We start from the raw sequence: 23,594 nt of genomic DNA, 5'->3' as shown, positions 1-23,594 counted from the left end.
AAAGTTTGCAAACAAAAAAAAAAAAAACAAAAAAAAAACAACAAAAAAAGACAGATATGGATAATAATACAACCCAACAATTACCATCGCTATCGTAATGAAGATTTTTGTTATTTTTATTATTATAGTACGATACTGTACCCCTTACGTAAATTCGTAAATACACCATCTCAACGCGAGGATACGACACAAATTAAAAAACACTGAGTTACCTACAGGATCATTACGGTTCGTTCAAAATACAAGTAACGATTTCATACACCATACAATTCCTTCGATTAAACAAAATCCCCTCTTAGTTTATACAAATTTTTCGATTTTTTTCTCATTTTTCCTTGCTACTTTTATGCACATTCGCATTTCATTCACCTCGCATATATTATTATTATTATCATTATCATTAATTCTATAACAATATTATGTTTTTTTTTTCATCAGCCCTAATGCGTACAAAATATAAGGCCGCCTCATAAATACACTGACTAGATCAGTTTTCATATCATATATTCGTATTTCTTTTCCTTGCTATTACACTGCTGAGTTCGCTAATTCCACTCCAAATGGATTGAAGTGCTCGAAATTCTTATTGCGCATGCTTTGCGATTTGAAAGAAAAAAAAAAGAAAAATTGCGCAGAGCAAATCGTGTCACAAAAAATAATTGCCGAACTCACCTCGTACGTCCTTGATGATAACCATATGATACATCGTCTTTCTACAGTTTAAAGTAGTATTATCGAAACGTTGAAATATAGGTGCGGACGATGAACAAGTGTTCACCAAGTAAATATGTATGTGTTCACTTACTACCGTTTCCCGTGTAGGGCTGAATCATGGACACGGTGTACATGCCACCTTGAAAAGATCGCAAAAATGAAAAATAATTCACCCTGTTTGAAATTGACCATTGTAACAACAATAGCGAAACGGGACTTAATTACTGATAAGGAATTAAAGTTACAATTAGGGACACGTTTAATTTTCAAGTTTATGCATACCCCTACTAGTCGGACGGTATATACGTTCTCCAGTTAAAATGAAACCGATCTTATCATCAAAACTACGAATTTGTTTTAGTAAGCTGCAAGTTAGGAGAATAATTTAAATATTATAAATAATCTTTATACTTCAAGACCTATTCATATATATATATATATATACTGGGATTGAATCAAGTACCGTCAAAAAATCCACTGTACGTATAAGTAATATCTAAATTGTTGATGTGAAATTTTCAGCTGCTATTTGGAGTTTATGAGTTCAATAACATAGTTTTTTGATAAGAATAACCGATTCACTTTTCCTAAATAAGGATGTTCAGGACGGAACTGGCTAGTAGGAACTATGAGGCGGTGTATGTTTCAATACTTGGAAAGTGACAACTCGGCACTTGTAAGCCCCGAAATAAAAATAGGAAACAAAAAAAGAAAAGGCTAATAAGTTCCGATGACGGAATTTCTGTCGTAAAAATCTCAATGTTTTTTTTCAATACGATTAACTAATAGTAAGCATTTACAGCTCTAAAATTACAACGGTGTTGTTAGTTTTATCACTTTGCTTTTACTTGTTTGTACAGAAGTATATGTTTTTTATTTATTATGTGTATATACCTATTATATATATTGCATGCCCGACTTCCTACGTACGATATTAAGTTGACATTTGTAGGTCTTTGAATTTAATCTGAATCTGAAAAAAAATCTTTAAACAAGTTTATAAGGCATGAAAAGATCTTTTTCACTCAAAGATTGACACGAATTCTCTCTCTGCGCTCAAAAACAAATAAAAATCAACTGCGATCTGCCGAATAAAAGATTGAATTGAACCCTTAAAAAAGATCTGTAATACGTAATCTCAAGGTATTTTACTGCAAACCAGGGAATAGACTACAAAGTCATACAATTTTTTTTAGGAAAATGCAAATGAAAAATGCATCAAGTAAATTACGGTCTCTATTCGACACGGCCATCGCGTTTGAGGATACTCAAAAATGCATTCGACAAAGCAGCATCCGTTAAAATCTAATTTGACACATAGAGATTTTTTTGATCTAAAAATCTGAAAGTAGCGGGTACAAAATTTATATTATTATTTATCATACATCATAGTGTATAATATATAATATATTATACTTTCTATATGTATATATATACATGTATATACCCGCAAATAAACCTGTCTAAAATTTTTCGCTGATCAATTACTGTGAAAGGTAGAATTCATTTGTTAAAAAAATACTGTTAAACAAACGGAACATTGGTGACAGGTACGGACGTAATCTTGGATGACCCTTGAAGGGAGTTAACTTATCTCACAAAAAATTGAAAAAAAAAACAAAAAACTAGAATGAAAAATACTCAAAATCCCTCAATATCATACGTAGAGCTGGATAACCGGATCTGTCATTTTTTATCAAATAGCGAAAGTTTGCTACGTACAGCGCCTTCGCATACGACGAGTCGTTGAGCCGCAGAGATACTACAAATAGGTACAGTCTCCTCCATACTTGCTCTCAACAGAGCTATCCTGCTCGGTCCGACTTCCAGACTAGATTCCCCTATCCTTAGACTGCTACCGGAAGCTTGTTTCCTCTCAAAGTATTCTACTATCTTAGATATAGTTTTGCTAGTCGAATTTATGCTGCCTAGTCTATCCTCCCAATAAGACGAATCCCCGCCGCCAAGACTTGCTATATCTTCCGAAGAGTCTGTGTATATAGAGCTAGTTCTGTGATCGTCTAATAAAAATAAACTACTAGCTGCCGAGCTACTCAGCGTGGAAGCGTGTCTACGATTAGGCGGTTCAGGGCTGAGATCTTCACCGACGCAGCTCCAGAATCCAGATTCACAGCTACCGCGTCTTCTTGGCTCCCAACCTTCCCTGAACAAGGGATGAGTGAACGAACTAGCAGCACCGACTTTTGTAGCGACCTGAAAATACGGGGCGAGAGTCAAGATTTGCAAAAGAAAAAAAAATCCTTGTGTCTTTCGTCATTATTATTATTATTATTATTATTTTTGTTGTTGTTGTTGTTCTTGTTGTTATTTGTATAGCATAAATTAAAATACTTCAGGCACAGTAGTTGTAGGAAATAGCGTCACAGTTACACTTCTTTAATAAATAATACAATAGATCGCAGCTTCATCTACCTTTTTCTCCCACTTTTTTCTAGCAGTCGGACTGCTTGGCTCAGAATTTGGTTTCCTCCTGTTTAAAATTTTAGCTATACTGTCGTTCTGTGCAGGTTTGAATTTATTTGACCCGCTGTCGGTAAGAGTTGGTCTAACATCTTCCACCGACGGTAATTCCAAACAGCTAGAGAATAAATCACCCAAAATTTTCTTGACGCCGCCCAGGGCGTGGAATGGATTCGCCGTCATGGGCCTGTAGTGGGGATCTCTCTTGCTTGCCAGTTCCGCGACACGTCTAGCCGAATGGCATCTAGCTTTGTCTGACGGGGTTGCGTTGTCGCAGCCCCTCGCATCTGCTGAATGACTTCTCTGCCTAGCTGCTCTTCTCTTAAGGCATCGACTCTCTCTTCCAATCTCATCCAAACTAGAGAGCAGTGCTGGATCAACAGATTGCCGTTTGTTGAGTGCATCTTTGACTTCCTCTTCGTAAGACAATATTATTGTCTCCAAGCTGGCAACTATCTCTGGAAAAGTTGGCCTTGACTTTGGCTCGTACTGAAAGTGGACAAATATAATATAAATTGCCAAGGTCAGAGTTTAAAAATAATTTTGCACATCAATCTAACAAAACTTGATGAGTCTGTTATGTTGTAACTTAATAGGTACGGAATGCTTCACTTGCAGGTTTCACAAATGCTGAAAGCTGAAGCGAAGTATAATAGATGCTTCGAAAAAGTTTATAAAACTGCATAAAACTAACTTACTCTACAACAATTAAAGGCTAATTGCAAGAATGCGGGTGGTGGATCGGAGGCGCTGCAGATTTCGCCGACAGCTAGATAATCTAGGCCAAAATTATCGGATCTTGATAAAACGTCGGGATCGGCAGAGACTCTCCCAATAAGCTCACAGACGACGATTCCAAATGAAAAGACATCCGATCTGTGATCGTACCATTGTCCCTTAAGACACTCGGGCGACATCCAATACGGACTTCCGACTGTGCTCAATCGGTAGCCAGAATTTGGATCGGGAATTTTAGCTGCAAGCCCAAAATCTCCAACAACAGCAACCATTTCACCGTTCGCTTTATCTTTTTTAATTAACACGTTCTTAGATGTCAGGTCACGGTGAAATAGGCCTCGGCTGTGAAGGTAGGTCATTCCCCTAGCAACGTCTTTGGCAAGATTCATTCTCACTAAATGAGGTAGTGCGACGTGTCTGGCCATAATCAGCTGCTCTAAGCTGCCGCCATTAATGTATTCTGTAAGAGCATGGAGCTGACCCTCGTGGACGCAGACTCCCATGAACCTGAAAAAAAAAAACATTTCAGAACTGGTTGGGTAATTTTTATGCATTCCTAAAAAAATATAATGAGGAAAAAAAAACTTCAACTGATGAAATATTGTTCGTTTGGCACGAAACGGCATTGTTCTAAAATTCCATTGCCAAATGTCATAAGATTTTTCATGCGGAATGCTGTTTGTATCTTGTTAAAATAGCTTTTACTCTGACTGCATCCAACTAAGAGAGGCAATCCCCTTTAGAGTATAAATTTCAACTCATTATACTTCTATAGAACGGCAAAGCGGTGTAATAACGTTGCGTAATTAAAAAATTAATACAACAATCATCAATCTTTCTAATTTACCACTTTACAGAGATACAATCTGGTTTAAAAAATCTTGTACATAATGTTGTAACAATATCTAAAAATCAAAATGGTCAAAAATTCGAGTACACAATTATTGTAGCAAATAAAAAAGTGGCGATTTAGCATTGTATTCAAGCAAGTACGTCTTAAAAGAAACATACTGCATGTATTGTTTTCACGTTTGTTATATCTATCAGACTTCTGTATACAGTCAGTAACCTTCGCTTCCAAGTATGGGCTAACCGAAGGTCTGTGTCCCTGGTATGTACACATCTATATATCAGAAACGTGCAGAATGATTACTGAGTAAAAACTGCATTAACCAATTGTACGACTGATTTTCCATTATTCATTGCTTGGCTGGTTAATCCGGAGTGTATGAAATTACCCACGGATTTGCGAGGGCAAACTGCTACGAAGAAAACATTCTGAAGAGAATCGTCAATTACCTCAATATATTCGGATGACTCAGTTTATTCATCAATTGAACTTCTTTGAGCATGTTTGGCCTGTTAGCTGGCAGTTGGTTCATTTTCAAGACCATAACTTGACCCGATACTTTGTGAGTCACCTGAAACAATGTAAAAATAATCTCAAATGGGGGGAAAAAAAGATGGAGAAAATCATAAGCGAGTTATGTATAATTTTTTCTGCTATATCACAAATCATTCGAATTACAAAATTCGACTGGAACTTGTCATGCGCTTTATTTTTCCACATGAAACTTTGGGCACCTCGAATAAAAACGGCGGGGGGGGGGGGGGCATATATTACACTATATAATCAATTGTGCTGAGCATGTACGCGACTCACAGAAAGTTAGCAGTTTTCGGAAGAGATTTTCTCATGCACTTTTTTTTCTTTCAAAACATGATAAGGCGACTTAAAGTTTCTTCTGTCACGCCAGGGCATGGCATATAGGCTCAATAGTTTGTATTTTACATTACAAAGCAGCAGAATCATTAATCTAACAAGATAAGTAGTTCTTATCATAAGTAATTCTTATCATAAGAATTCTGTTTAGCAAATATTTCAGCATACCTAATGTCACAGCTCAAGTTTTACTTTCCATGGCAATGTTTCTAAACGAAAATCAAGCAGAGATATTTTGGAGTCAAATTAATATATAATTAATGTTAGCGAGACGAGCAAATTTCTCACAGACGTTGTGAAACGTGAGAGGCATTTCTCATATACAATGGGGCATTCTTACGCTATTGATATGAATCTTTAGATTGCAGTGTGCAAGGAGGAGGCAGACGAGAGAGAGGCACGTGAGAATGTAAAATGATTCTCACAGGAGAAACTTAACTTATTAATGAAACCAGTGTATAACATCTGGCGGATGGAAGAGAATTTAGAAATTGACTTCAGGAAAAGTTTATACTTAAAGGAGAACTGACTACCATACACGTAAGAACTAACGAAAAGAATTTGTTAATTTATGAATAGAATTAAATTTACATAATTTCACTTTGCTTTGATTCCAATCCTATATATAGTTTACAGTAAAACAAAAGTCATTCTTTGCAAAAACTATTCAACATAGTATGATGTTTTTTCGAAAAATAAATTATATTGTATTCATAAACGATGAATTATACAACAAAGTTTTGAAAAAAATACAGTTAAAATTAAAGAAAAATCGTTCAGAAAACTGGACGGTGTTGGAGATCGGTATCTACTGTTTGATATTTTTATCGTCATTCAATCGAATGCCAAATATTGATTAGAAAAATGATTACAACATTCACACCCACAATCGAAAAAACTCATGATCTTATCGCAAAAGTAAATAAAAGTGTGATGAGAATATCTTGGCAATGCTTGTTACAATTGGACGTTAGCCAACAAGTGACGAATACAAGCCAGCTGAAATGGTAAACAAAACCTTCTCTCAAATTGTGCACTTTAATAAAGTAACGTTAGGAAAAAAAATCAGAACAAAAATACATGTGTGTATGTATATACGTATTACAAATATACGTACTTTTTCTGAAATATTTGCGATAGTCGAATTGACGTTGTGTCCGACATATCAGTTGTTTATCAAAATTTCAATCAATCAACATAGCAGTACGATATCTGTTAATCTTAGATAACGAACAGGATCCACAATAGGTACAAATTTGCTTTATGACTAACAAATATCAACAAATGACTAATCTAAGTATTTTTGTACCTTAAGCAAAGTATTTAAATTTCCTGCAAATATGAGAGTATGTTCGCAAATGATAGTTTCATGAAAATTTTAAACGGACAGTGTTAGAAGAAAAAATGAAAAAATAAAAAATACAAGCCTGAGTGAAATTATTTCGAGTGTTATGAATATTGATCAGGATCGGACAGTCCGATTACTATGATCCGATTCCAATATAATTTTGGCATACTGTTTTTTTTTTTTTTTTATGCAAATGAATTGAATAATTGTGGTAGATCGACCCGGTATCATCAAAAAGAGAAGCAAACAAACGTGTTAGTGAGTGAGTGAATCAGAAATGAGTGTAAGAGACTTATTAGAGAGTGTTCGGACTCCATGGCCATCAAGCGTGACCGGCTTTCTCATTTAAGCATTCTTATTACAAGACGAAATGGTTGGTACCGTCTTAAGTCACAGGCAAGGTCGTTTCCAGTGGCCGTTAAATACATTAAAAGCAAAAATAGTTTCCACCTACTAATGTATATGTATACCCGAGTTATATGCATGCATACATGTATATATACATATACAAACATACGGATCTTTCCAAGCTACGGCAGGAATATCTATCTTTATTCTACTACGGATACACTAATCACATTGGCGACTAAATAGATTTACTTTCATACATATAACCAACAATAAGGTATAGTAATGCTGCGGTACAGGGTGTAAAACTAGACGTCCCTCAAACAACTGGATAGTCATTAATCTTTTCTTTTCACCATTGTTTCCATTAATCAATCAATTAAACAAGAAAGTAATACTAACAAGGGCTAATACATCATTGGAATAAGTGTTTTTTCAAGAGTAAGGGCTTACAAATAAGTGACCATAGACATTTGCAAGGGGTCGATTGAAGTATAATTGATTAAACATGCGGACATAATTCCACAGTTGATGTGAATTTTGCGTTTATTTTTTTTATTTCGAATACCAAGCTATTTTTTGAAGAAGATTGCAACCTTGGTCAACTAATGCTTAGTTATTCATTCACCTTGCACGCACATGTGTGACATTTGGGAGTTACGCATGATAAAATGAAAAACATCCGCGAGGCTGAACTTAATAACATTAACATAACGAAACGTCTGGGAAAAGACCATTATTGCACAATTTCAGTATTACTTTGAAGGAGTTGGTTTTTCAAAATAAAAGTATGTTTTGTTTATTATGGTTTACTAAATTTCAGACATTCCTAAAGGTACAAACTAACGATTGTTCCTGAACATGGATTGTTACAGTAATGTTACCAAATTCACCCTTATAAGCACCCAAGTTGTTGCTAAAGTAAAACAAATATGAAACATGTCTTCAAAAAATATTTAGTCCATCAGGCTGAAGTTAGTAACATTAACGTAACCAGACGTGAGGCTAAAAAATCATCACTATTGGGTAATTTAAAAATGACTTTCTAGGAGTTGGCTTTTCAAAATTAAAGTATATTTTGTTTATAATGATTTACTAAATCTAGAAAATTTCCTAAATATGCGAAGTAGCGATTTTTCTTAAACGTATATCGTTACAGTAATGTTATTAACTTCATCCTGATTCTAGTCTTCTGCTACAGTGGAAAAATGGTTCATTTTGTGATCGACACTCTCCCAATAATAAGCATACCAGTCATCAAGGGCAGAGTGGAAAATTTGAGATTGGATTTCAGATGCACGAGGCAGAAGAACGAAGAGATGAAAAGAGACAGAGACTCAGGCATTTCAAAAATAGATTGCGTGGGTCCAGCTCTATCTTTGCTCACTCCGTCTCCTTCCACAAAATATCAGCAGCTTAAGTATTGCCCCTGTTTTCTGAAAAATTTTGCCTTGCCAATGCGATGAATAAGAGCAGAAAAAAAAGTAGTAGGAGAAGAACGAGAAATCTGAAAAATTGCCACGAGATGTAATATTACCTACATTTTTAGGAAGCAATTTGAATCCTGGATTATTCAGTATCCTAAAGTTTATGGATGTAGAATTTGTCTCAGTTACTTTCGAAACAAGATGTTCATCCTCGCAAAATTATTACCTAATTTTAGAATACCCACCTGGCAAATATTTCACTTTTTTTTTCTGCGACAAAGATGAGATGATGTGATATAAGGGGGTGACTAACGTGGAAACTAACTGTTAATATGTATTAACGTCTTGGCGTATAGACCAAGTTCTTGGTGCCAAGAATGCGACGAGACTTCTGAATCTAACCACAGTCCTACTTTGCAAAAGTTGAGTAAATGCAGAAAATTTGTTAAAATACTCAAAATGTGCTTTGCAATAATATAATAGCTAATGGATTGCCGCTATGAATTGCCAAATACATATAAATGATATAAAAACATCTCGTCCAAAGCGTTGTACAACTGGTTAGATAAAGTTCGACATAATGTATAATGATGTTGAACGGCAATCCCTCAATGTCGAATTTCATTTCTTAAAGAGAATATATAAAAATCTATCAAAATAATTGAGTTCCACTGTGACTTATGGCAACGAATTTCATCATAGTCTTTTTTCATTCATGTCCAACGCTTCAAGTTCTGTTAATTTAAATAGAAAAATGCAACCCTCTGATTTTTCTCAGTTCAACACCCACTCATGTATATGACAGAACATAGGTAAGAAATGTTTAAAATTTATAAGGTTGCTAAATATTGAGGTAAAAGCCTAGTGCAGTAGCTGTATATGTTCAAGTTGGCAAAGAAGCAGTAAAGTTTTATTAAAAAAGCACAACGGCATATCTAATCGTCCGTGATGTTAATCTAGCAGATAACGCATAGGTGACGTTAAGTACTCACAATCAGGGCTGCTAAAAAACTGCAAAAGCATACACGTAATAACTGACAATTGAGCTAAAAACCTTGAATACTTCGCTTCATCATTAAAAATTTGCCAACAACTTCGTCGTCTAATTTAGATGTAAAACAAGAATTTGGGAGCAACTGGGAATCCTAGGATATGAAAGGCGAATGTGATGTACTTTCTTTAATCTGTTCACATTATCAATGTATATAAAACCAAATGAATTAATTTCACGTCTGGCTGTCAGCCAGAGGACGATTCATTCCACAGGTGAATCTTTGTATTGTGAATCAAAATTCTCTTCACCGTCTACCTTCATTAAGAGTTGAATTACTGAATAATTAACATACTGTTTGTTTCTCACCCTTTCAACTGCTATGAAAATGATTTAAAAGATATTTGCATGAGTATCTGATTGGTACCGATCTACCGCAATAACAACTCCAACTTTATATCATAAAACATAAAAGAAGAGATACGTCATCGGTTTACCTTAAAGACTTCGGAGAAGAAACCGGCGCCAATTTTTTCGAGATAAAAATCGTCGAGTCGGTTAAGAGAAGCGACGGCATGTCTAAGGGCTTGACAAGAAGCTCCAGTTCTCCTTTTAGTCGATGAAAAATCTTGACTGGCATCACCGGAACAAACATTTAAATTAGCGCCGCTCTGCCCCTCGAGTTCCGTGGGTTTCCAAGGGTCCCTCGTCTTCTCACGATCCTTCAGACTCCTAGGTGCGCTTTGCAATTCAGTGGGTAAATGGAGCGAAGGAAACGAAAGACAATGCTGCAGATTGTCAGTGTTTTCGCATTCTTTAAACGGGTTTGAAGAAACAAAATTCATCTGATTTGGCAGAGTGTTTGTTTCATCGTACGTATCGACGCCGCCTGAGCGATATTCAGGCGCCTTTTCAAAACCCGCCGACGTTCTGGCTCCCAATAATTGGCCATTGCAGGCCTCCGGCATGGATTGAAAATCTGGGAAGTGGGACTCGCCGTGCTTTTCCTCATCGCTGCCACCCTTTTCACCTTGCTTAACACAAAGCGAAGGATTTCCAGCGCACGCTTTACGCTGATCTTTGGCAGGTCTCAATGTCTCCTTGTCTCTGTTACCAGGAGACAACTTTTTCGTCGCTCTATTGACTTCCCTGTTTATAACGTCAACATTCAAACAACCCAGACTTGACAACGAAAGGTTTTTCGATATTTTGGAAGCACAATTAATACCGGAGTTCGACTTGAGTGCAGGGCAGTTGGGATTGGAAGAACATTTGTGTATCATTGATGACAACGACGAATCTCTCGCACCGAATGATATCTTATGCTCTTTAAATGGCGCGAAATTCAAAGTCGAGGAGGAAGATTCCCTGGAGTGCAAATGTGAATGAGAAGCTTTGGGTTCTGACCTGCGAGGCTTACTCACATCGGCACTCGTGTTGCCTGGAGCCTCAGACACAACTGGCTCGTTTTCCTTTGGCCTCCATGTCTTCACTTTTTCATCTAAATTTGCTGCGGCGACTTCATCGGTAGAAAAACACGGCAAGCACGTGGACGATGGTCTGGTGTCAGTATTCAACGGAGATACAGATACCGGTGGTCCAGGGGTATTGGAAGGCGGTACTTTGCCTAACATTTTGTTACGGCGTATTAACAAGACACGTTACAAATGGCACAACGAACAGCTTTCAAGCTTTCACAGACCCGCATCACACCGAAGATTCTTTCGTTTCACACTTATTTACGTTAGAATACTATGAAACACATCAGCACGAATTTTTATCAACACATTCAGTTTAGTTATTATATATCGCATGAAGAACTGCTTTCAAATAATTACAATCTCAGAGTATAATACCCCTAAACTCTTCTATCCTACCAGCATTGGCTGTCTTTATTTTAGACGACTGTATTTATCACCATTACAACAGCCATGACCTGCAAAACAGGCTAACTTGTCTGTCAGTTTTGTTTACTGTCAAAATCTAGGCAGGTTCTGGATCGCAAGTCGCGTGCCGTGACAGTTTGTCTTGGGGAAGTTTTACAGCACGCACGGTTAGGATTCACATATTTTAATTTTATCTAGTCGTCTAAGCAGGTCGAACAAATTTTTCCTCTACTATTGCAGCGTTCGGTAAGGGAGAAGAGTGGCGGATGACGGGCCAACTTTCAAAGATTTCTTTCTGTGATCACTGCGTCGCATAGACAGAAGTGGAGCTCAATTTTCACGGGTATTATTCACTGTTTATCGCTGCTTATTAATTAGCTGCCAAGATACTTTACGCGTCCGTTACACTCTTTGGATATCGGATCGTCACTTCGGACCCATCGCTTCGTATTTTATCAAAACTGTCAATAATAAGATATCAGATCGAGAAACGCTAGCCAACCGACAACACTTCATGGCAGCCATTATAGAAATGAGTTTCTTCTGAGCCGACGATCCAGGCGCCCCTCCGCCGCCTTGCGGTCATTTCTCGAACTACTTTCCTCCTCCCGACCATGTTCAACCCCTTCCTGCGCTTCGATAGCTTCAATAATACGCACGCAAAACATCCCGATTTCCATCCCTACAGCGTCGGATTCAGTTCAGGGACATCCGAAATAACATAATCTCAATTTAAGCTCTAAATCGTCGAGTCGACGACGTCACGTATTTATAGTTTTACCGAATTCACCGTATTTCAAATCTCTTGCGTTCATACCGTTCGAAGAGTTCAATTTTTCAGGAATCGCAATTTTTAATGCAATGCGAAGCACAGACAATTACCCTCATGGAATATAGACATGAGGAGGAAGACGCAGAAGTGGAAGAAGCACACAATGCGTATTATGTGAATACTCTCCAAATATAACAATTACAATAAATCACTAGTAATTAGATGGGTACACTTACGAGGGTAAGATTTTACCGAAGTTTAGATAATATCATTTTTATACAAAAAAATGTATTTCCATTAATTTCAGATAGATATCGACGCTCTAATTATATATGACCTGGAAGCTATTTATACGAATAAAATGATAGATTGTTAGGATAAGACTACGTATACGTTTACCATTGGAAAATCTATTTATAGTAGACCAATTATTTTATGATTCGTACTCATTTTCAAGTGATACTTATTTAAAATTGGTATGCCTGCATGGTTTTTTACGACGGTTTAGTGAAAGCTGCATGTGAATCCCAGAGCCGTGTATGGATGGTACACAATTCAACTTTTCATTTTCGGTATAAGTATTTACCGATCCACAATAGGCAATATGTAATGTTACAACATTATTACCGGTGAATCGGGCATAAAAATTAATTATATTCAAATATAGCTATAATAGTATAGTATGCCGATATACTGTTTGTATACATCCACGCACGTGTATGTGCTATTTATTAACTTTCTTGGAAGAATACGTGCTTTATATTCATATCTACATAACAAATTTATTACTGAACACTATCCAGAATAGTAAAGAATAGAAGAATAGTTCGTTGAATTACGTAGTGAAACCATTTCCTGAAGAAGACCAAATAAAAAATATATGCTTTCAATTTATAACGTGATGAATCATTACCTGGGAAAATAATTGAGGGCTCTTGGAATGACAATTATGATGCTGTCCCTTCTTAAAACAGGAAGCAATCAGACAGTTTTAAAATCAATATGTACCACCATAAATTCACAATAAAAAATACGAATTATCTGAAAAATGCTCTTTCGTGTGCGCCTAAATTGTCATAATTATCAAACCTGCGTTTCATGCCCGAAAGTCGGATAACATTTGGCTAGGCATATTAGACAGAATAAAAGTTTTCAAATAAATTAAAATCGTTATTATAGAATTTAATGAAAAATAATACTTTGCCAAGTTTGACAATCGAGAGAGTTTGTTTCGTTCATTTTCGCACTATAGAAGTAATCCGCTTCTGTAACGCGAATGGTAAATACGCTTTATCATATTTATTACCTTGTAATGGTAAGTAAGGTTCGGTTACCGAGATACGCTGCTTTCAAAAACCTATTTCATGCTAGAGGGCGCTCTCAGGCTTTGTAAATTCGAAATCAAAGAAGCGGGTAAACAAAGGAATGCAGTGTCAATCATAACCTCTGAGAGTCGGTTTATAAAATTGAACTTTAGTTCATAAGTGAGGACACAAAAATTGTATTATTTTTCATGTGAGACAACAATCAAGATGATCCGCAAGCCGCCGTTGAGGACTTATCAAAAGAAAAAAGGTGCACAATCGTCGTTTAGTTATTCGCATACAACATCGCGAGAACCTGATTTTTTCAATAAGAAAACATTAACTAAAACGAGGAAAAGTAAGCCTGCACTTAGTCTTGACGATGTGGACATCGACGAACTCAGCTCTGGCTACTTTGAAACCACTTTTGACAAAATTGCCAAAAACGCAAGGTGAGTGTTAATTTTTATTATCAGCGATGAATTATGTTACCTGTTCTATGAACACTTCTACTCATGGAAAAACTTGTTCGACGTTTCATGCTTTCAATTCCAGAGTCCCAACACCACCCGTTTCATATAATTCAATTGTAAACATCAGCAGTGATGTACCGCCGCAGGAGTCATCACATGTGAATAAAAATGTGTACGAATTGTCGCTGAAAAATGATCCGGCAGTGTCTAGAGCCGGTAAACGAGCCAAACGTAAATTGATTCGATCTCGTGTAGTGCATCAGGATACCGAAGTAGTTGTAAAAAGACGATTGAAACATGATTTGATTAATGTAAGCACAAAAAAGTCCAGAACAGTAAGAAACGTGAACAGAAAAGTACCTGCAAAATCTCGTATCAACACGCCGAATACTAAAGTAAAACTTGCAGTTCATACGAATGACTCAACTTTCAGTAACTCTGAAAATTGGTTTGTACAGCAACCAGTGACACGTAATCGGGCCGCACGAAACAAACACAACCAAAAAAACAGTTATCTTTTGAGAATGAAGGGTACTATCACACCAATCTCAGACTTATCTTTGAGCGAAAACAATATCAGTCAAAGTTACAATGCCAAGCTTAACAAAGTGAAAAGTAAACCTAAAAAAAAATTTTTGAATAGGATTTATGATGATTGCAGAAAATTGAAGGTCCTTAATTATTGTGACACATTACCAAACGATCCAAGGGACTTACCTGAATTCGAAACAAATGACAATAGATTAAAGGAAGATGATGCTGAAAAACCACAAGGCATAGACGAGAATAAGGACAATCTTTTAACCAGTACTGTTTCATATGAGATGCAAAATAAGGCTGTAGTTAAAAATTCTTCGAAATCAATACAAGTTAAGAACTTCCAAAGACGTTCAGCATCAGAATCAAGTGAAAGTGACTCTTCAGATTCTAATAAGTACCATAGAATTTTAAACCGGAAAGCCAAAAAGAAAATTCAAACCCGTTCAATACAAAAAAGTGGAAGTCCAGAGTATATAAATGTAGTGGATAATTCTAACAACATTTCGAATATCAGTCACCAACCTTGCAGTTCGAGAATATCTGAATATAATGTCAGAATGAAAAAAGATTTTCTCCCTAAACCTTGTTCTCTCAGCTGTAAAGAAAAAGAGGTTCTGATGTTGCGTGAAAATCAATTCACCACGACGTCAGAAGCTTGTAACACATATGCGTCTGAGGATCTTTTTCAAACTAGCATTTCAAACACTGCGTCAAATATTGAACCACAGTCTCACGGTGTCAAACCTTGTACAATAGAAATTACTGATTGTGAAAACAAAAAACTTACGGACACTTCAAAGCAATGTGATACAAAGCATTCGTTGTACTATCTCAAGTGTAGCACACCTATAAGTGCATATGTAAGAATTGACAAATCAATGAATGGTCTTTCGCCTATTACTCTGGGTAGTCATATGAGGCAGAGGATTGGAAAATTCCCAACACAACAACACACCAATGAACTTTCAGTTATGAATTCTAATCCTAGCTATAGTAAAATTACTGAACAAGATTTAGCAGCACAGAGAGTAAATGCACGCCGTAAAAGAGCAAAAAGAAAACTCAATATTTCAAATAAAAAAAATGACTCGTTGAAACCAGGCAATCGGTATTGGGAACAAAATGATATTCAAAACATAGTTGTTAAAAATTCTGTGAGTCACGAACATACTTCGTACAGTGCAAAATCAGTAGAAATACTTTCTCCGACTTCCCGAATTCAAGAATCTCTGGAGATTCTGAAATTGGATTCTGAAAATTCGAATCCTAAACTTGACGTAGGTCATAGAAATAAACGCACCGGCAGTACTAGATCTGGTATATCTGAAAATACAAATGAATTTATGGGAAAATCTAAGGATACTTACGCACAGCTGACACCCATTGGTATTATAACTACACGCAGTGGAAGACAGCTCAAACTGAGTATGACAATGAAAAAGAAGTATTTCAATGACTCTAACGATCCCAAAATGCATTCTAATCCTGGTTCATTTGATGGCTGTTCGGATTTATACCCAGAATACGAAATCATAGATAATTCTGAAAATCTGGAAAATCGCGTACCGAAAATTGAAATGATAACAGAACGTGCTGTCAAATTTGCAGAATTGCAATGTCCATCAAAACCCAGTACTATTTGCAATATAGGCGGCTTCATTTCCCGCGATTCGCCCGATGCATTTGGAAATGTTTCTTCAAAAATTTGTGTCGTAAATGTTTCAAATAAACTGGCCACAAATAACTCCACACATCACAAGTCAGCTGATATTAGTGATTCAAATAATTTTAAAGTCATATCTCAGATTGAAAATAGCGAATTTTCATTGCAAAATTGTGAAAATAAATCCAGAATTCATGAAGACAAGAAAAATAATACAGGTGTATATGATGAAACGGGTCCGAGTAATATAACTACTGCGAATCGAGAGATTTCACAAAGCATTGTAGATTCTACCAAGAATTTTAATTCTTTGAGCATAAGGTCAAACAATGACATTGAATCTGAATCATTGCTAAGCTGCAAAAAACATGCTAGCATTAGTGATATGGTGTGGAGTACCATAACAGACAGTAATAATAGTAAGCATACGACAAACAATAAAAATAAAAATATGGGAAATGATTCGTCGTCTGAATCACAGTTGTCATCTATTAGCAATGATGATTGTAGTAGCGCAGAATGGAGTACTATATCGGATAGTGAATATAAACCACACAAAGAGAGTATATTGAGTAATCAAATATCAAATTCTCTTGAACATGTGACAAGTTCAAACGAAACCCAACTTAACGAAGGTGTGTCAACTGAGGAACCAAACGAGGCATCGAAATATGCTGACGGTTCATCTTTGAATCTGACCGAAATCGCTCTGAGCAAAAGACTGAGATTATTATCTAGTAGAATTAACACACGGCAACGTCGTAAATGTTTGTTAAAACTTGAAATAGAACATATACCACAAGATGATGAAGAACCAGCTGCAGTTCCGATTACCGATAACACAAAATTGATCGAGTCATTTGGTATGGTTTCGATAAATGCATCTGATTCGAGAGAGGATGACAAGAATAAAGAAGGGGCGCAGTCTCCTTATGAACCCAAAACAACTGACGTGTTCGTCAAACCAATGGGTGTAAATCTGGAAATAAATTGGCAGCCATTGGTACTAATTGAAAAATTAAAGGAACCTATAAAAGTTGCCACTAGCAAAGAGCAGAGTCAGGGCGTAGGACTTTCTGCGATTCGTGATACGGATGAAATGTTATTGACGAATGCATCTGATTCAAGAGAGGATGACAAGACTGAGGCAGAAGCACAATCTCCTGATGAACCTAAAACAATTGACTTGTTCAAAAAACCAATGAATATAAATCTGAAAAAAAACTTGCAGCCATTGGTATTAATTGAAAAATTAAAAGAACCTATAAAAGTTGCTGCTAGCAAAAAGGAAAGTTGGGGCTTAGGACTTCCTGCGATTTGCGAAACGGACGAAATGTTTCAAGCAAGTACGAGGGATTCTAATAAATCCAGTAACATGAAAATGGAAGATGCTAGAGGTACCTGCGATAAGAACGAGAATTCAAATTCTCGAGCTCAAAACTCTAAGAGAAGTAACTCCATATTTAAAACAAATCTGACTCGTGTATCAGACTCTGATCGTGATAATACCAAATTGGATGCGACTGAACCAGGAATAATAGGCAGACAGTCAGTGTTTTTAAAGCCAGGAAAGGAATGGACTCGCTCTCTGTCCATACTTAATAGTATCCAAGATAGATCGGACTTAGAGATACTGAGCATTGGAAAAGGGAAAAAATGGCAAAATAGCGTGCAAGCAATTCTTGATATGCAACAAGAGAGTAAGTATGTAAAGAAGCCTTCTTTGACTATCTAGCGGTTCATGGAGATGTTTTTTGTTTTTAAAAACAATGTCCCATCACTTAAAATCTTAACCCATAAGTATCACAATTTTATTATTTTATGCTGTACAATTTTGGACTTTTTTAAAACATTTTTACACACAACGTATCAGACGTGATGAACGGAACGCAGTATTACTTTTTTTAAAAAAACATGGAAAGAGAAAAATACTCGGATCATTTTGCAAAATTTTGAAATATAATTTCTAGTAAATGGGTGAGTCTTGATCAATTCGAAAGTCTTGAAATTATTTTGATATAACTTGTAAATATTTTCTGTTCGTTTTGCGTATTGGGCGTCAGAGACTTAGGACTTATAGATTACTTATTTTATGCAATCTATTTTTAAGATATAAAGACAAAATATCTAATAAAAATCGTCTGACTGTGTATAATAGGATTGATTCAAAGTTGTCTGGGAAAAAATGAGGATGACAGAGAAACGGAACAGCGCTCAAAGGTGCTTGATTGCACTTCGATACCAGATAGAACAACATGTGCGGAAGCACAAAGTACTGGATCTGCTAGTCCCAGCAGGTTCATTCGTCGAATGTCAATCCGAGTAGTCCCTGAAAACAAGAGGCTGAGTCACATTGAAGATACATCGTTTCTTGAAGCTTATGGCATATCTGCTAGTAAGAGTAGAAAAACACTGTCTCAAAGATCAAATTTCAATCGTAAGGCTCACTTTGTTATACTAAATATTATTTTTAAATTAGCGTATAGTATTTACTTTTTTTCACCCAGAAATTTACATTAAGTTTATGAATTTACACAGCCGACAGAAAGACCCTGGTTTCTAATGTGCAATGCGAAACTGTGGAAATCGAAACAATTGAAAATGAAAATCTTATAACCGCAAGAGATGTCGTTTTACAAAGATGCTGCCAAACGGATTATTTGCCTTTCACTGAATCTTTCCCTGAAGAGTGAGTAACTTGGTTTGTTCGAAACAATATCCTTTAAGAATTTGAGTAAGTTTTAATCTTAATATTTTCATTTCTCAACAAATTTGAATAACAGGTACATGAAGAGGTGTCGAAAAATTGGCGAAGGTGTCTATGGAGAAGTATTTCTTTACGAGCATAACAAAAAAAAATCTGTCATCAAAATAATTCCAATTGAGGGGAATGCACTCGTAAATGGTGAACGACAGAAGAAATTTGATGAAATCTTGTCAGAAATAGTAATTGCAAAGTAAATGTCACTATCATTGATAATTGAGTTCACATTTTATAATTGATGACACATACCAAATTTTTTTAAACAGTTTGTCAGACTACACCGTGACTATACAGTGTTTTACCTAACACTGATAAATGCGGACATCATGCTAGAAACTTTATACCCTTCTGACTGATAAAACCCATTTTCAGAGAACTGCACAATCTGAGGAACGGCGAGAGCTATCAAACCGATGGATTTGTGGAGGTAAAAAATATAAGATGTATCATTGGAAAGTATCCCGAGAAGTTGATAGAACTGTGGAAAGCCTACGACGATGACAAAGGATCGGATAACGATTGTCCTTTGATGTTTGATGAAAATCAATTGTACATAGTATTAGAGCTTGGTCATGGTGGTCAGGACCTTGAAGCTTTCGTATTTCAATCAGCTGTCGAGTCCCACGCATTATTTGTACAGGTATCTCAGTGGATAATCTGTAATAGTCACTTGAAATTTTTAACCGTGCTAATTTCTTATATACATAGTAAAAATACAAAATTATCACTTGTTCATAGGCAGCGTTGGCATTGGCAGTTGCTGAACAATCTCTGGAATTTGAACACAGAGATCTACATTGGGGTAATATTTTGATATCACATACCAAAGACTCACGAGTCGCCTACAAACTCAATGACAAAGTTTATACGTACCCCACTAGAGGAATGCAGGTAATGCAGTACAACTTACTATACGATAAAATTTTACAGTGATCACCGAATTGTATTTGGACTTGAGATAACATAAAACAGTAATTTATCAATAATGAAATTACCTCAATGAGGTTCTACATGGATGAAATGTCTGTTATCTTTCAGGTCGCAATTATAGATTTCACGCTGTCGAGAATGTCTTATGAAGGCTGTTGTATATTCAATGATTTAGCTTTGGATCCTGCCCTATTTACAGCACAGGGAGAATACCAGTTTGAAATATACAGAATGATGCAAGACAAGATTGGGTAAATGTTTACACATACAAATTTGTTTTAAATCTCCAAATGGTTTTTCATGGTAATCTTAGAATAAAACACATTTTACAATGTTCCAGAAATGATTGGCAAAAGTTTGAACCTTACACAAATATTTTATGGCTGCATTATGTTCTTGACAAAATGATCACGGCATTGAGATACAAGCGACAGTCGACCAAAGTGCATAAGGAGGCAATTTTCCAGTTACAAGAATTGAAAGATATCGTTTTAGACTATGAAAGTGCATTTGACTTTGTGACTAATTGTGAGAAAATAACGAACCTACAGTGCAAAAGGGCGACTTTGACAAACGTTAAGTCGTCTCATTGTCAGGTGCAATCCGATCAATTAAATCCAGAAAAATAATGCTACGTTACATACTATATAAGTTTTATAAAATTTAAGTACTCAAGAAATAATAGGCAAAATATCATCAAAATATGTAAGAAAATAAATTTTAATAAATATAGTATTCACCGAGTATTTAGTCATCGCACAATTTCCGGTCATTGCAACACGAATCTTCATAGTTTCCAGAACACATTGTTTCAAAGGTTGATGTTCGCATTGATTTTGATACCAGACTTTGAGGACCACATACCGATGCTTCTTCTTCATGTATCTCGCCCCTCTTAACATCTGTGGCAAGACATTGAACTTAATGACAATTAGTCGTTTTATTTTCTATGATTCTTCAGGATACGTTTTTAAGCGCACTTCAATACGTTTGGGTGACATGACCAGTGAAGTGTACTTACCTAATGCCGCTAGGTCTGAATTAAGAGTATCTTCGCTTATGTTGATCCACCTGAGTATATACTCTTGCATTTCGCTGTCAACTCGCTCTAAGATCAAGGCAATCTTTTGCAATTGGTCAATCCCATCCGGATAGTCATGCAGCTCATTTGATTTAGTTGAAATTGATGATGAAGCATATTCCACTTCTTTAGCGCCACATTTACAACAGTTGCAGGTAATCGGATGTTCATCACGCTCGGACATTGGCAGATCTTCGTTTTTGCCTATGAGAATGCACAAATTCAACATGCGTGGTCTTGAATAGTTTTTGGGCCACAATGGTACCTTTGCATGGCAGGCAATAACAACATGCGCAATCATCGTGATGGCATGAACAAGACGGTCTCGGAAATATAGTTACGTCCGACTGAAATGTGCTCGGTTTTCTCAAATCAACTTCATATTTACACACATTGCATGTACAAGTTTCAGGAACGATATCCACAGTGGACGAGGCCAAAGAATCCATCACTTGGTTGTTTCCACATTCGCAACACACGCAATCAAGTGCGTGAGTTTTATTTATCTGTTTGAATACGTTCTATCAACTTCTATTGAATTGATCAGTATTATATCATCCCACGATAAATTTTGGTAACTTCAAAAAGAAGTCACTGCTGCTCGAAACATGCGCTAATGAACGTCATGGGCAGCACAATGACAGAATGAATAAAATATAAAAATTATTTTGATCGACAAGTACTGGATATTTTCTGTCTTCGATGGGGACAGGATCGACGTATTTAAAGTGAACTTTTGGCACAGCTTTCCCGGAGAATTTGTTCTTAACATAGGGTATCTGCAGCGGTTGTGGATGAGAATAACATGGAACATCATAATAGCGTTGTTTGTAATGATCACTTGGATAATGAGCGAGATACGATTCATGATCAACCCTGTAAGGCTGAACATCGATGTTCTCTTGCACTAGTACACCAGATACGAGCATTCGTTCTACAATCTGAAATTATGATCAACATAAATTTGATTTTACCTCATGCACAGGAGACAACTTGCAGTTGCATCTCACATCTGGGATTCACCTTGGCAGTACAATGTCCCAAAGAGTTACCAAAGATTCTCAGATACCACAAACGCGTACTCTTTTTTATGGAGCCGAGTATGTCCACTGCACCGTCATCTGTTATTCTGTTGTACGAAAGGTCCAGCATTCTGATTTTTGAAAATGGCATGCCAACACTTAGAGCCCTGAATGAGATTAATTAAAATGAAAGCAACAAATTAATACTCAAAAGTATTGATTCAATTTATTCCTGGATTGACAAGGAAAGCAGTTACCTAGCTCCTTGACTAGTGATGATGTTGTGAGCAAGCCACAAACCACTGAGCGATGGTTTCATTTTCAACCAGTTTCCAAGATGCTCCATTCCGTAATCTCCTATATTATTGTTGCACAAGTCAAGCAATTGCAATGTTTCGTTGTATTTTAAGTCCTCTAACATTATCTCGATGTCATGGCAGGAGAAATTGTATTTTTGTAAATGCAACTCCACTAAACACCTATTGAACTGGATATTCAAAAATTGAGATCGATATGATCGAGGGTACAATAATATAACTATGATGTGATATATCTCAATATATGTCACAGGAGTTCTGCATTAAAGATTCTTTGCATTGATTTTCATGAGGACACAATGAATATTAATACCAGTTATTTGTGGAGCTTTACACACTGATCAAATCAATAGCATCAATCGTATGAACTACTTCGTGTTATATAATGAGTTGAAACTGAAATTGCACTCCACACATCACGTTTTTACGAAAATTAATTTTGCGGTATAATTTAATGTGTTACCCGCAACATGCAACCGATAACGCTGGCAAAGTGAGTACTATCAAAAATATACATATAACCAGGGTTTGGTCTGCTAAGATCTAATATTTTTAACGTCTTGTTGCATTCCTCCTGGTCCCATCTCATAACAGTTGTAAAGTAAACCAGACTCGAAGCGGTCTGATCAACTTCAGCCACATCTAAATATCTCAAGCAGGAATTCTTCAGTAGCATCAAACCTACTTTTTTTGCACTCTGAAAACATTCCACGACATAAAAAACTTTCTACAAATTTAAAACCTTACGTAATTTGCATTCTAATACTATTACCTCAACTCCGAACTTGTTCCCATTAAGTCTAAGAGTTTTCAGTGGAACCCTATCACCATCCTGACATAAATGGTTGATACCTGGTGCAGCGATATTGTTATTTTGCACATTAAGTCCCAGTATGTGCTTATATGCCTACATATTTTAGAATTGAATATGTGTTTTTTATTTTACTTCCTATCAAGTCATGGGTCAATTTTATATTTACAATAATGTAATCGACCAGGTTGATAAAGCCAGCACAGTGAATGTTGTTGTATGCTAAATTAAGAGAAACGACGTCTGTATTGGCACGTAAAA

The 23,594-nt window shown here is 36.2% G+C and overlaps 3 protein-coding genes across 5 annotated transcripts; 1 reads left to right on the top strand and 2 right to left on the bottom strand.

Moving 5' to 3' along the window:
- Positions 1 to 95: 95 nt before the first annotated feature.
- On the bottom strand, positions 96 to 12,196 carry LOC107226022 (serine/threonine-protein kinase dst3). Of its 3 annotated transcripts, XM_046739118.1 has the most exons (6): positions 10,268 to 12,196; positions 5,233 to 5,354; positions 3,894 to 4,440; positions 3,330 to 3,684; positions 3,148 to 3,205; positions 2,625 to 2,928 (listed from the first exon to the last, which is right to left on the bottom strand). In XM_046739118.1, the coding sequence occupies exons 1-6, from the start codon at positions 11,402 to 11,404 to the stop codon at positions 2,769 to 2,771; spliced, it is 2,379 nt and encodes a 792-aa protein (XP_046595074.1). In that variant the 5' UTR covers positions 11,405 to 12,196; the 3' UTR covers positions 2,625 to 2,768. The 3 variants fall into 3 exon arrangements, with proteins under 3 accessions (XP_015522181.2, XP_046595075.1, XP_046595074.1); XM_015666695.2 differs by having other exon boundaries at positions 96 to 2,928; positions 3,148 to 3,684; XM_046739119.1 differs by having other exon boundaries at positions 96 to 2,928; positions 3,148 to 3,684; positions 11,195 to 12,195.
- A 1,578-nt stretch (positions 12,197 to 13,774) lies between these two features.
- On the top strand, positions 13,775 to 20,850 carry LOC107226019. The gene is made up of 9 exons (XM_015666691.2): positions 13,775 to 14,184; positions 14,288 to 18,108; positions 18,567 to 18,845; positions 18,947 to 19,097; positions 19,192 to 19,365; positions 19,545 to 19,812; positions 19,911 to 20,063; positions 20,211 to 20,353; positions 20,443 to 20,850. The coding sequence occupies exons 1-9, from the start codon at positions 13,961 to 13,963 to the stop codon at positions 20,729 to 20,731; spliced, it is 5,502 nt and encodes a 1,833-aa protein (XP_015522177.2). The 5' UTR covers positions 13,775 to 13,960; the 3' UTR covers positions 20,732 to 20,850.
- LOC107226018 (leucine-rich repeat-containing protein 34-like) lies at positions 18,635 to 22,626 on the bottom strand. Its single transcript, XM_015666690.2, has 5 exons — positions 22,463 to 22,626; positions 22,207 to 22,372; positions 21,124 to 22,124; positions 20,843 to 21,004; positions 18,635 to 18,737 (listed from the first exon to the last, which is right to left on the bottom strand). The coding sequence occupies exons 1-3, from the start codon at positions 22,624 to 22,626 to the stop codon at positions 21,807 to 21,809; spliced, it is 648 nt and encodes a 215-aa protein (XP_015522176.2). The 3' UTR covers positions 18,635 to 18,737; positions 20,843 to 21,004; positions 21,124 to 21,806.
- Positions 22,627 to 23,594: the final 968 nt, after the last annotated feature.

The sequence above is a fragment of the Neodiprion lecontei genome, chromosome 4 (genome assembly GCF_021901455.1).
Source record: "Neodiprion lecontei isolate iyNeoLeco1 chromosome 4, iyNeoLeco1.1, whole genome shotgun sequence".
In the NCBI taxonomy this organism is placed as follows: Eukaryota; Metazoa; Arthropoda; class Insecta; order Hymenoptera; family Diprionidae; genus Neodiprion; species Neodiprion lecontei.
The sequence above is the reverse complement of the archived record's forward strand: the minus strand, read 5'-3'. Positions and strand labels throughout refer to the sequence as shown.

Excerpts from the sequence above, each read along its gene's own strand:
- LOC107226018 (XM_015666690.2), bottom strand. The coding sequence starts at position 22,626 with ATGTTAGAGGACTTAAAATACAACGAAACATTGCAATTGCTTGACTTG. Across the intron at positions 22,373-22,462 it reads ATCACTAGTCAAGGAGCTAG|GGCTCTAAGTGTTGGCATGC; the intron begins GTAACTGCTTTC and ends AATCTCATTCAG. Across the intron at positions 22,125-22,206 it reads TGGGACATTGTACTGCCAAG|ATTGTAGAACGAATGCTCGT; the intron begins GTGAATCCCAGA and ends TCATAATTTCAG.
- LOC107226022 (XM_015666695.2), bottom strand. The coding sequence starts at position 11,404 with ATGTTAGGCAAAGTACCGCCTTCCAATACCCCTGGACCACCGGTATCT. Across the intron at positions 5,355-10,267 it reads TCTTCTCCGAAGTCTTTAAG|GTGACTCACAAAGTATCGGG; the intron begins GTAAACCGATGA and ends ACATTGTTTCAG. Across the intron at positions 4,441-5,232 it reads AGTCATCCGAATATATTGAG|GTTCATGGGAGTCTGCGTCC; the intron begins GTAATTGACGAT and ends TTTTTTTTTCAG.
- LOC107226019 (XM_015666691.2), top strand. The coding sequence starts at position 13,961 with ATGATCCGCAAGCCGCCGTTGAGGACTTATCAAAAGAAAAAAGGTGCA. Across the intron at positions 18,109-18,566 it reads TCTTGATATGCAACAAGAGA|GATTGATTCAAAGTTGTCTG; the intron begins GTAAGTATGTAA and ends TGTGTATAATAG. Across the intron at positions 19,813-19,910 it reads CCCACGCATTATTTGTACAG|GCAGCGTTGGCATTGGCAGT; the intron begins GTATCTCAGTGG and ends ACTTGTTCATAG.